At 36.4% G+C, this 12820-nt stretch overlaps 1 protein-coding gene across 6 annotated transcripts in view; it reads right to left on the bottom strand.

The window, feature by feature from the left end:
* LOC121318204 (FERM domain-containing protein 4A) overlaps nt 1-12820 on the bottom strand; it is a 138349-nt gene that overhangs the window by 46475 nt on the left and 79054 nt on the right. For all 6 annotated transcript variants that reach the window (XM_041254634.1, XM_041254633.1, XM_041254632.1 and 3 more), the window contains exons 3-4: nt 9325-9419; nt 6955-7047 (exon numbers count right to left, since the gene is read on the bottom strand). In XM_041254634.1, coding sequence (XP_041110568.1) covers nt 6955-7047; nt 9325-9419 — 188 coding nt within the window. The remainder of the gene's footprint in view (nt 1-6954; nt 7048-9324; nt 9420-12820) is intronic.

Raw genomic sequence — 12820 nt, 5'->3', positions numbered from 1 at the left:
AGAAGCCGATATTATGGAAAGAAAACCTCATAATGGAATATAAACAGCCCTACAAACATATCATGACGATGCAATGTGGGTGGGTGTGTTTCATTAACCATAGCTAAGACAAGAACAGAATTTTACAAGCATACATTTATTAGGAATATGAAATAAGCAGGTTAGCCGGTCACTGTAATCTTAGCAGTCAGTGAGATTTACTGTCAGCACTGCTGGTAACAAAGTAAACTTTGCAGATCATCACTTGCAAGAGTAACAGTAACCCATTTCTCTCGCTGGAATCATAACAGCGATGCAAGTACAGTAGTCCCCAGGTTTAGCAATAAGGGAACGTCAAGATTACTGAATTCACCTTGACCTTCCACATTTCCTCTGCTTCTTGATATTAATTAAATGCACCTCTGCATATTTTTCTAAGCTGCACTATGAAAGAGACAAATCTGTTTTTGGAGATGCCTAAACAGTTTGTAAACATTTCAATGTCTGTTTTTCACAAAATAAGATCCTGTAGACAGTCCTCAAGTGTCAGGCTACCAATTGATACCACACACGGGTTGGATCGTGTGTTGTGCTATTGAGCTTGTGCTTAGTCATGCAAATCATTCCTATCGCCAGGAGGCAACACAGTCCTTGAAAAACACCTTTTCAAATGAAAACTATACATCAACAACAATAGTTTTTAATTGTTTATATTTTTTAAAAAGGAATTTGATTAAATCTATTTTAAGATTCAAAAGGACACAATGGGCTATATTCATTTTCAAGTTCAAACTGTAGTTATAACATTTTGACACGTTTGACAAAATCTTGTGTAGTGTGTTTCCACACCTAACAGCTCTGCCTCACTTGATTAGCTGGTCTAAGGTTTAATGTAATCTCAATGCAAAATGGTAAAACATTTTTATTCTGATAAAGTCGGGAGAGTAACGTTCTATTCAGAATGAAATTATGCTGTTTAATTAAGATGGTATTATTCTTTCCAATATACTGTACAGTAATGGGGCTTCTGATTTAAATATATTCAATAAATAAATAAATGCACTGGCAATATTTATGCAAAAAAATAAACACAGTATGTGTTTACAGTATAGCAGAAACACTGTTTAAAATAAATGTAACATCAGTTATAATCTATTTAAAATCAGTGATCTCTAGCAACATTTTTAATACCAGGAAAATTATTTGTATGCAGGAAAGCATATCTCCAACTAGAAATCATATAAAATCAAGGCTCCAAGTGAAAATTATAAATAGTACTAACTTCCATTAGCGAAGCAACTGTCTGCCTTGATGGTTTTACGCACAAACGTAAACCTTTCAGACTCATGCAATGATATCTGATTATTTATTCAGCAGTGACATTTAAAGCTACTGTAGTTCGATCACAACATAGTTATAGAACAGGAGTTTGCACAGGCGAGAGATGAAAAAGACATAACCTCTTGGGTCAAACCACATCAAAAATGAAAATCAATTACAGATCAACGCAGTCTAATGCCACCTATTCAAGGCCGAAATACGAGTGGAAACGAGATTTCCGTGAAAAGGTCATGAAACAAAATATAGAACGTAAAAAAAATGTAATTGACAACAGACAATCATATTACGTCCCTGCTTTCAAACACAAAGCACTACTGTGAACGGTGAATCAGCAACTTCTTTTTTATAATAACTAATATGTCATGGCAACTGTAAGTCAAAACTATGCGTTACTTGTTTGCATTTTCTATGTAAAGAAAGCTTAGGCTAATATTCTATTATGTATAACTTAACACTCGCAGCTGCATCTACAGACACATTAGTTCTTTACCAAGCACTGGGGGACTTTTCTGCATTTCACTGTCATTTACTCCAGGCTACTGATACTGTATATGGAGAAGAAGGAACTTGGCATTCACCTAGGCTTGGAATATTCAAATTGTGGATCCTGTTTTTACCCAAGTTACACACATTGTTGTAATAGACATTAGCCAAAATATTTTTATACTTGACTTAGAAGTGGGTTTGACCAACCTCTACCCTGCTGGGATAATTCACAGAAGGATTGTTCAGTGCATTTTTACACTATTGGGAATCACTAAAACTAAACGGCTGATGCAATCCAGGTTGATTTTTGGTGCTATAAAATCTCTATAAATGCACCTGTGGTTTATCCTTGCCAGGTATGACTTGACAGCACAAATTTGGAGCAACAGTGTGAACTGTACCTATCTAAAGATAACATTTACTTTATTATATTGTACATAAGAAATTCTAGCACGAGAAAAGGCCATTCGGCCCACCTATGCTCGCTCACTTTGATGCAAGCGTGGTTCGTTAGCACTCAGGTATGTAGTACTATTTCATATCTGTGGTGCACAATTAAAATCTTTAGGATTACACTGTAAGGAGTAAATGTGTCCTATGTATCTTTTTTGTGCAAAGAGCAGGCTCCTCCAAACGGATTTTGGCATCTCTTTGCAAGCCCACACACATGGTTCTCTAATCAATTTTACATAAAACCCATCTTCTTGTAGAAACTGGAGCATTCTACAGCTGAGTTCTATTTACATTAAATTACATTATAAAAAGCAGGCATTTAAGCACACCATCAAGGAATGTGTCATCTTTATGCAGATCAGGGTGCAGATTATGGTCTCCTTTCATATAATCTCAAACAAAAGGGGCTTTATTTTATTCCAAATCTCAGTGATTAAGAAGCAGTCTCTAATCACTCACATTATTATCAGCATCTGACCGATCATTTCAATGCATCTCTTTGAATGACGGCTTGGTTTCTAAAGCATAAAATAAATGAAATATTGATAAAATCATATGGACTTACTGAAAAAGCTTTTCAGCACGGTGAACCTGCTTAAATGAATGGCACTGAATGAATGATGATGATAGCGATTGCAATTGCAGATGATTTAGGACTGTGAAGGGCGCTCAGGGCCCGAGTGAAATATAAATTTGGCCAGAGGCCTCATCCATGGGTGCCTGACGGCTACCTGCATGAGGCCGCCTAGAAAAACATGAACAGTTACATGCATCCCAGTGCCGCAGATAAGAAGTGGCTGTAGCCACCTCTCCCCGAAAAAACAAGGCCGCCAAACCATGGTCCACAGTGGCAATCTGCCACCTAACCCCCAAATACTGAATTTAATGAAAATCATCAGCTGTGACACAGCCTGTCCCGTAGAGCATGACTGCACCGAGGGAGAGAGCCCGGCCTCTCCAACCTGACCATGCATCCCGCAGAACTACTAAATACGAACCGCTCAGCACTCAAGTAAGTAAAAAACCCCTACTCACATATTTTACATTTTTTTAGGGGGAAACCTCAGGAAATCCTTGGCTGAGGGTAGCCCTTGCTCCTGGCTCTAAGCGGTCTACTCCCATTTCGGCTTTCCAGCGCTTGACTGAGCGGCCGAAACAAAAAGAGCGACAAGAAAGAATAACACACACAGCTTTTATGCGCTTGCTAATGACTTACTGGTTATGGGCGGATTCTCCTTCCAGAATAGCAACCAAGTTTACAATTCTCAGTCAACTATTCAATAATGTGAACTATTTGATTTATGGTTTAATTCCATCAATCAACTCAATGTTTCCAAAAAAACAAGCAAACCTTGAGAGTGTACTATCCTCTCTACTGTAGTGGACTTACTCAATTAAACACATTTAATTACAACATGTTATATTGCTGCTGTTTTATTTCACAATATTTTCCATTACATTTGCCATTAAAAACATAAATGCCAAAAAAAAAAAAAAAAAAAAAACATGAAAGCCCTATAAATCATGTAACTAGTATTGGGCCCTTTCAGCTTCCAGTAGCTGGCACTAAACAAAGTGTTATGAACATCATTATGTGGAACCACCATAATGCAAAGACTTACAAAAAAACTAGGCCTACAGCTCAGACTGCCCTTGGCTACTGTGATCCTTACACAACCTACATAATCATCTTGAAGTGGGTCTTCTGAAGTATTTTTTTTGGAACACAAAATATCAGGCTAAACAAAATAGTAAAATCACATGATGCCTCATGTGATGCAGTAGATACAGTAGTTATGTGCAATTATTCAGCAACAATCATGGGAAAGCTTTGACCAGCTTGCACAATAAAGTAAAGACATTGCGAGCTGTCAGCTGCATGACCGTTCATGTTTACAACACTGACTACTAAAAGTAATCTGAGAGTCATAATTAAGAAAATAAATCAATCACTTATTTGTACTGTGAGAAAATAATTAAAATATAAGATTTAAATAAGACTGACAGACAGATCAATAAAACTATTTGCTGGTCTAATTGACAGACCTCAGTATAGTCAAGCGTCTTCTGTCAATCACGTGTAATTTGATGAAAAGATCATTGCACTGCTGATACTCAGAAAGCACATTCAGGGTTTGTACTTATTGCAGGGAGATTAGTTAAATATTGCACAGAATACTCTAAAAACAGTTTTTAGAAGGACGTTGTGATCTGGAAGATCCAGAAAACTATTTTTACAAGTTCTTTCTGACATTTGAGTTTTCATTGAGGTTTGTTCTTAAGCCTCTTCATAATGCTAGAACACTGTGGTTTTCTCTTCCCATTCACGTTCTGTGTTACATTAACAGAATCCCTTCCGGTTATATATATTTCAAACTATATATTTTTTTCTTCTATTCATTGACTATGGAGGTTGAACAGTAAACATTCACAGTCAATGAATAAAAAATAAAGAGATGAAGACATTCTGGCATAATCTTGTCGTTTTTTGTTCATGAGTGCGGACATCTGAAATTATATAGTTTATTGATTACTGTGAGGTCGGCGCACCTGATTTCTAGAACTTAAGAGGTTTAAATTAAAGCACGATGGTATATACATACACCACCAAAATCTCAAAGCTTCATTTTTTTTTGTTTAGTATTCCACACAGACTCCTCTGACATAAACAGCATAAGCTGATAAGGATACTAATTCTGCATCTACATTTAGCTTGTCCTAGGACAGAGCTTCTGTTTGCTGCAATTAACATGCTTGTCATAAAACGGAGATTAATGAAAGCAATACTAATGATCTGGAGTACTCTTGTGCAGGAATTTAACTCTGGGGTCAAGACATCATTTTCATGTTTGCACACATGCTTGCTCCAATTGTCCTAGTTTGCAGAACAATACTTACTTAATCCACTTCCTTGAAGAAACGTGCATTTACATCTTCATTTGTGATAAAACCAATAAAGAATAATACAAATACTACAGTATTAAAATAAAACACCATAACAAAGTGTATAGGGTAATGATGCATGACTTAATATGTGTACTACATATATTTGGAGTATAGACATTTCTTACTGAACTGAAGGCTTAATAGGGCATGTGCTGTAATTCAGGTCTCGTTTCAGACAACAAAAACCAATCATACGATATCTTATTTTTCTCCCTGGCATGCAGTAAGTGCTTCCTAGATTCAGTCTAGCTACAGACATGCTTTCCACCACCACCTAGCAGCGGTGGTGTTAACAGGGTGTTCAGTACACTGAGCACATTCGCAGTTCCTCAGAGTCTGCAGTCAATGTGGAACACTAGTGTCTGCACCATGACAACAGCAACACGGCTGTCAGTTGTTTAAAAGTCGAAATCCTAGGACACTGAGAACAGCAGGTCAAAGTTATAATGCCACTGTCTTACAGCATTCTCTAATGGCATGATGTGGTTAAAAAACATAATTTGCATTCTTAGATAAAAAGAATATTTCTGCAGTACACTGAAAGCTCTGACAATATCCTAACACAAATACTACAATGGTCCATTTTTCACATAAAAAATATGTGTCCCACAAAGACAAACTCAACTATTTAATTTCAAATATAAATCGACATATGCATTAATTCCAGACAATGTACTCAGTGTCAAGAGTGTTTGTTCAAATGCATCAATGCTCTTACTAGTCAGTCTTTGTGATGTTGGCTAGCAAGCTGAAACTTTGAAATAACTGAGAAAATCCTGTTTGAAAGTGTAACAGCCAGTTTGTTTACATGACAAAGCGTTTTCCAAAAACTAATGTTTTCTGAAAACTGAATCAGAAAACTGATTTTCTTAAAACATCACTTTTCTGTGTTTACATGATTAACGATGGAAAATCTAATTTGAATTCAACTGTATACATGGATTGAAGTTTTCGGAAAGCGCAGGATACAAAGTACTGTAGCAGCCTAAGTATGATTTGGAGACCGGGCATTTCTGCGACAGAGAGGAGACCAATCCAATAACTCAAGTGCTTTATCAGGTCTTAAATTCAAAGATTACTATCTTATACCTCTGTTCAGATTCCCCACAATGTGCAATCAGCCTTTCCAACAGCTCATCCTGTTCTATATTACCAGTTTATTTTGCAGACATTATTTTAAATTATTACGTCATTTTAAAACTGGAAAACATTTACTGTTCCAGTATGGGCTATTAACAAATACATACGGACTTTAACAAATGTATTACTTTATCCCTAACTAGACAAATGGATGCATGCAGACTGACTACAGATTATTATTATTTTCTCTGTTTTCTAAAACCACGTGCAGGAGAAAAGGGTCAAAGTGTGCACAAGCACAATATATATACCGAAAAGAGTGTTTACATGATATACATGTTGTTAGTTTTCGGAATTTAATCGGAAATTTCTAGGTGCTGTTTTCCGAAAACTGACTTTCAGAATATTCCGATACATTTTCCGAAAACTGTGTTTACATGGCTTTTGAAATTGGAATTAGTTTTCCTAAAAATATCAGAATTCTTATACTCATGTAAACGCACTGACTAACTCATTGTCAAACAAACACAGCTATCAAACACTATCACATGCACTGTTCAATCCTGAGAAACTATGAAATACTGAAAACATACATGTATTGACAAAACACTGTTCCCTACATAAAAAAGGGACAGGTTACAAATTGTACCACATAATGAGACTACAAACCTGACACAGAAGTACAGCGTAACCGGTCCTGACTTTTTGGGGAAGTCATGTTCCAGTACTCGGCGATCAAGCTGCAACCAGCTAAAGTGGCCCCTGCAAAAAGAAAATAAAAAAATATATGTACTGCATCGAGTCCAATGCCTAATGTTCTCAGCACACTCACAGTAGATGACAGGGACTTGTTCTAGGATCTGACGATTCTGGGAGATCGAGGCACAGTTGGCCAGTACACTCACATTTGTTAAATCCAGACTGCTGCAGTCTGTCTACCTACAGACCAAAAGGACTTTGTGTGTGTGTGTGTGTGTGTGTGTGTGTGTGGAAATGGAAATTTGGTGATCACAGCACACATGTCAAGGTGCTACAGGGGTAACAAACTGCTGTCTTCCAGAATCTACCAAAATGGGTAGCAAGGACATTAAGATTTTAATAATTCCCAGTAGAAAGTCTCTCCTGCCTAGAAAGACCTGTTCTATATCTTTCTTAGAAGGGTCTAATCAGAGCAAAAGATCTAGCACAAAGTTATTTCACCCCTAGTCTAAATATTATTATTATATTCCATAAAGTTAATTTACAGCAGACAAGGTGGCCATATGGTTACATTACACAGAGCAGTGTGTGCAGACAGTACAATATGTCAGACATTTATAGTATGAATTAATTTGATTCTGTACAGTACTAGTGTTGTTTATGTAGAATGAGCAGCACAGTTACCTGTAGCAGTAGAACAGAACAGATGGTTGTTATCTGTCACTATTCTGTTCTGTGAAAGCATGACAACATTTATGCAAACTTTTAATTATTCATCAATTGTGGCAGCACATCCAGAACACTGCCAGGGAAATTTAATCTTCTGTGTCAGCATGGGGTATATACAGGGAACCCAGTACCCTTTATTATATCTACATTTTAAATGTACATATTTATTGTTTTTTCTACTTTGGTTCATCATGTTTAATAAATCCACAGCAAAGTGTGGCTATGATACTATAGCCTATATATTCAGTGAAAGGCTAGGACCTTCACAACCCGCAAAGCTAAACAGAATTTATAACACAACGGGCTGCAGCAAGAAATGCGACAAGACATTTTATGTAAAAATAGAAACTGCAAGCGGTGTGCAACTTCCAGAAATTCAATACATGAGGAGTAAAGGATGACTCCTGTTACTGCACTATTAGCAAGTAATTCCACCCTGTAGCAGCCTCATTTTAATTCCTCAGGTAAAGCCAGCTCCAATTAATGCAAGAATGTATTGCCTTTCAGAGCAAACACAAGAGCGCATTTAATGTACTGCACTTAATTTTGAATGCTGTAGTTTTATCTGCAACTTCAATTTAAAAAAGGCAGTTTTGTATTAGATACACAATTATTATGCACAATGTGCTGAACACCTATCATAAGACCACTACTTTGTTATTAAACAATGTGTAAGCTCAGAAGAAACACATTGCGGAGTGTTCCAGTAGTGGTGCTGTAAGTAACTCGGCAATATAGAAATACTTTAACATTGTTGTTGTTGCTTTGGTATGCTCAAAGGTGTACAGTATTGAAACAGGTCATTGTAAACACACATATATTTTCTTATGATTAAAGTGGTCGGTCTGTGTGACATACTTAGCTTTAATGCTTGTAAAATATTAAGCAGTGTAACATATGAAATTTGACATGTGCAATATTGTTCTGTAGAACTATAAATTTGATGGCTTTCCTTTGGGTGTGTTGCATGCATAAGCGATTCACACCATTGTTTAAGAAAAAAAAAAAAAATCCCTACCTTCCTGTCAACGTGCAAAGTATGTGAAGTTCAGTCATTTTTCTTAGATGCAGATTTCTGACAGGATGGCGGGGAAGTGAATAACAGAAAGGTCTTTATGTTTCCTTGCAGCCATCAGGCCCAACTGCTTAAGTTTTGTCTCATTTTAACATTTGAGGTTTGTGACACACACGCTAAGACAATTAACTTAAAAAATAATCATATCGGGGAATATATTTAAAAGCATCCATAATCTCAAAAAGGAATAAAGATTATTTTAATCCCAGTCTTACACTTTTGCTTTTATGGCTAGAAATGACTGGTGTGACTTGTTTATTAAATGATACAAGTCTAATTCTTCCATGTAGTACAAGAGGTTCAGATTTAAATGTAACCTTCATTTTATTAACTCCTGGGCCTGCTAAGTGTTAGGATAGAAAGGTTAAGGCATTGCGTGGCACTTTTTTGTACAAATTCTTCTTATCTGCCATGTAATTCCAGCCGACAATTGCTAAGTGGGTGCCTCATTAGAAAGTCGTATCTTGATGTCTCAGTGTAATATCCTATTTAATTAACAGTGGTCTTCACACCGCTGGCTCTCAGAGGTTACTTACGTTTCATCTGTATAGGATATTCCAAAATATTCCTTTTCTTTCAGGTTAAAATGTGAAGCCACCAGGTCCAACAGATCTTTCGCCAGGAGTTTGGGCTAGAAACAAAAAAAGACATGAAACAATGTTTTACTTTCCCATACTACAGTACAACGGGCTGAAAATCAGCAGCTGACACTGACCCATAGAAGCTAGTAATGAACCTGCAGCTATCCAACTCCCAAAACTCTCAGCAAGCTTGTCACTACAAAGCACTGGTGTTTGACTGGGATGCTGCAGCAAGATGAAACAGTAAACAGCTGGCATAAAATACTACAGAAGGACTGCCCAGAACAGTACATATGGCTGTAAACACTTAAAATGTAAGCAATAATTATTCTATGGATAATTAAATTAAATGCCACAACTTGCTGTTTTTATCCAGGACTAGGTTTTTACATTTTATTTTTATATTTTTATTTTTTTGTAGCTCAACAAAAGACCCACACCAATCATAAAATGACTTGGCACACCCACATATTCTGAAAATAGTGCATGAAAACTGGCACAAAAACCTGTCATTTGTATAAAAAATGCCTTTCCACCCCAGCTGACGGCCCTTTCTGTTGATACAGTATGAATACACAATTGTAAATAAAGCAGCTTGGCCACACACAAAAACTTGCAATACTAACAATACATCTGTGCTGTTCATTAAGAAAAATCACGGTTTTGCTTTCTTCACAATTATAAATCATGGGTTGTTGTTTTGTTTCTAATTCTGCATTAATACAGTATGCAGTAGTAGAAGTAACCTAAAAAACAAATGTCTGAAACCACTTTGTGCCATGTACTGACCACATACCATTAGCATAACACGTGTTTGCATACATTCACATGTTACTTCTATTCCTGAATTCAACCACAACACATGAAGTAATCAGGTACCAGGAAGGACCACCAACGACATTCTTTGAAATACAATCATATCCCACATACAGTATACCAAATAAGTCTAGAAAACAACCAAACCATATTCAAATGTCAGTTATCTTTACTAATGTATTCTCCTTGTTGTTTGTGAAAGCACACCTGTGCCTCTATAGAGCTCCCAAAGTTCAAAGTACAGCTGGTACATCACAACATAACCACTAATCCGTCACCCTGCAACACAGCTCCCAGTGGATATAAGAAATGCTAAATTCCTTCAATGCAAAAAGGGCAACGAGATCTAAAGGATGTGACGAATGAAGCAGAAAATGATAATCTGCTTGTTTAGATTCACTTTGCACAGTATAGCATCAAGTTGCACTTTAGTTACCACTCTCAAACACATATTTTTCTCTGCCGGCAGGGTTGGTGAACTGCTAGTAGATGGAGTAGTAAGCTAACCCCATCAAACCCATTTCCCTACAAATGTTTAAAAAGAACAGGTAATAACTGGTCTTGTTCTAAATTAAGATCAATATCTGTTCAATACTACACAAGTTCCAACACAATCACATTTAAGATATAGATATGGTACAGTGTCTAACACAGGATGGCATTGACAACAGCACTGTTTAAATTTAATCACATATGATCTCATGCAACGATGCCCAACACAGAGTGGGGTGTTTTAACGTGGAGTTACAGCAGTGTTAGCTGAATTCATCCCTGTCAGCTGTATTGTACTGCAGGAAATGAACAGAACAGGACTTTTGGTATTTCAAATATATTCAGAATTATTCAAATAGTAATAGTAACAAGTCTCAAATTTCTCAACCAACACTGGGAGTTACAAATCTTAATAGTAGAAACATTTTCATAATAATTCACCGTTCTTAATAATGTGAGTGACAATATTAGAAAAAAAAAATATATATATATATATATATATATATTATATATATATATATATATATATATATATACATACACACACACACACACACAAATAAATATATAAATAACTAAATAAAATTTAAAAAATCACAGGATAGATTTTTATAACTAAGGATATAAAAAGATGCCTGTAACTTTCGACTTTATAGCCCTGCAAAAGACCATCATAATGTTATAAACATTTAATTCTACGTTTGAGTCAATAAAACACAGCACTATACATACTGCAAATGGGACTAACTTGGTTTAATTTTAGATACATAAAAAAATAATGGATTACCTTGAAAACTGAATCCATACGAGGTGCATTTCAGAATTACAAATGTGTACTCTGAAGCATGTATGCAGGCAGACAGACAGAGGCATTCCGTTGGGATCACAAATTAACAAAAAGAAGTGAAGTGGATGGAGGAGGATATTTAAATTGCAGTTTCCATATCTTAACACTGAACAGCGCCTTTTGACCAATATGACCATTACTCACTTGGGACCACAAACACATGCAGCTTTCGTTTCTGCAGTCCTTGTGAATAATAGATTAATTTCCTTTTCTAAATGGCTTAGAACAATCACGACTCTGATACTGACAGTACTATAGCAAAATACACTAAATATACCATATTGTTAAGAACAACGCAAATTATGTAGTGCATGAACTAAAACCTACCTTATTCATGCCAATGGGTCATTCCATACCAACTCAAACAGTGCTGTTTTGTCTCAGACTAGCCTAGACAAATTCACCCGAGGGTTTTCAGACACACCAAGTTCAGAAATGATAGCCATTTTTTTTTTTAATGTCCCCTTTAAACAGTGCTCTAAACAGGGAAGTTTTTCTTTTAAAGAAAAACCATGAATTTAGATTTTAAAACCCAACTAAGTAAGGTTTTGGTAATTTCAAATGTGTCATCGTAACAATGAAGTCCCAAGTCCCATGCAAGTTCATAACCCCTCAGCTCCAAGTGGAAGCATATACTGTTACTTTTTCCTCTAGATCAATCTTCAGAGAATGCAAAGTTAAAGAAATAGCCAGTTTGGATAGAACTATGTGGCACTTCAGCCTCACAAAAGTGGCCATAAGCAATGCTGAATGCATGACAAATGCAACTTCAAAAATCTACCAAAAATCCAAAATCCTTGGACACCATAACATTTAGCTTGATGCTTGTAGCTCTCATCAGCATCTATCCAAACATATCTTAGGGTGATTTTTTGGAGTCCCCCCACGCAAGTTGTTACGGCCTAAACTTGGTACAAATAGCAAAAATTCTAATTTCAAGGGGGTTTAATGACCAGTGGTGAGACTTGAAACCAAATGTTTTTCACATAATTTGGAAGACTGATACCTAAGGGTCTTACAGCAATACTTACATTTTAGGACCAACATCCCCTACAGGGTAAAGGATTATGCTATTCAAATAAAACTTGTCAGTTACCCCTTGTCTGGCAATTTGCCAGAAGTGAGTAGGGTGCTGCTAGTATTGTTTTCTGGTCCCAGTCATTCCGAATAGAACGAGGTGCTACACATGATGGTAGCATCTAAACTGCACCCAGGGTAATTCCTTTATGGTCAAGATCCCTTTCTCACCTTAGGTTGACCTTTGCAAGGTCACAGGTCGAAGGGGAAATTTTTAAA

Source organism: Polyodon spathula, chromosome 7, assembly GCF_017654505.1.
Source record: "Polyodon spathula isolate WHYD16114869_AA chromosome 7, ASM1765450v1, whole genome shotgun sequence".
Classification (NCBI taxonomy): Eukaryota; Metazoa; Chordata; class Actinopteri; order Acipenseriformes; family Polyodontidae; genus Polyodon; species Polyodon spathula.
The sequence above is the reverse complement of the archived record's forward strand: the minus strand, read 5'-3'. Positions and strand labels throughout refer to the sequence as shown.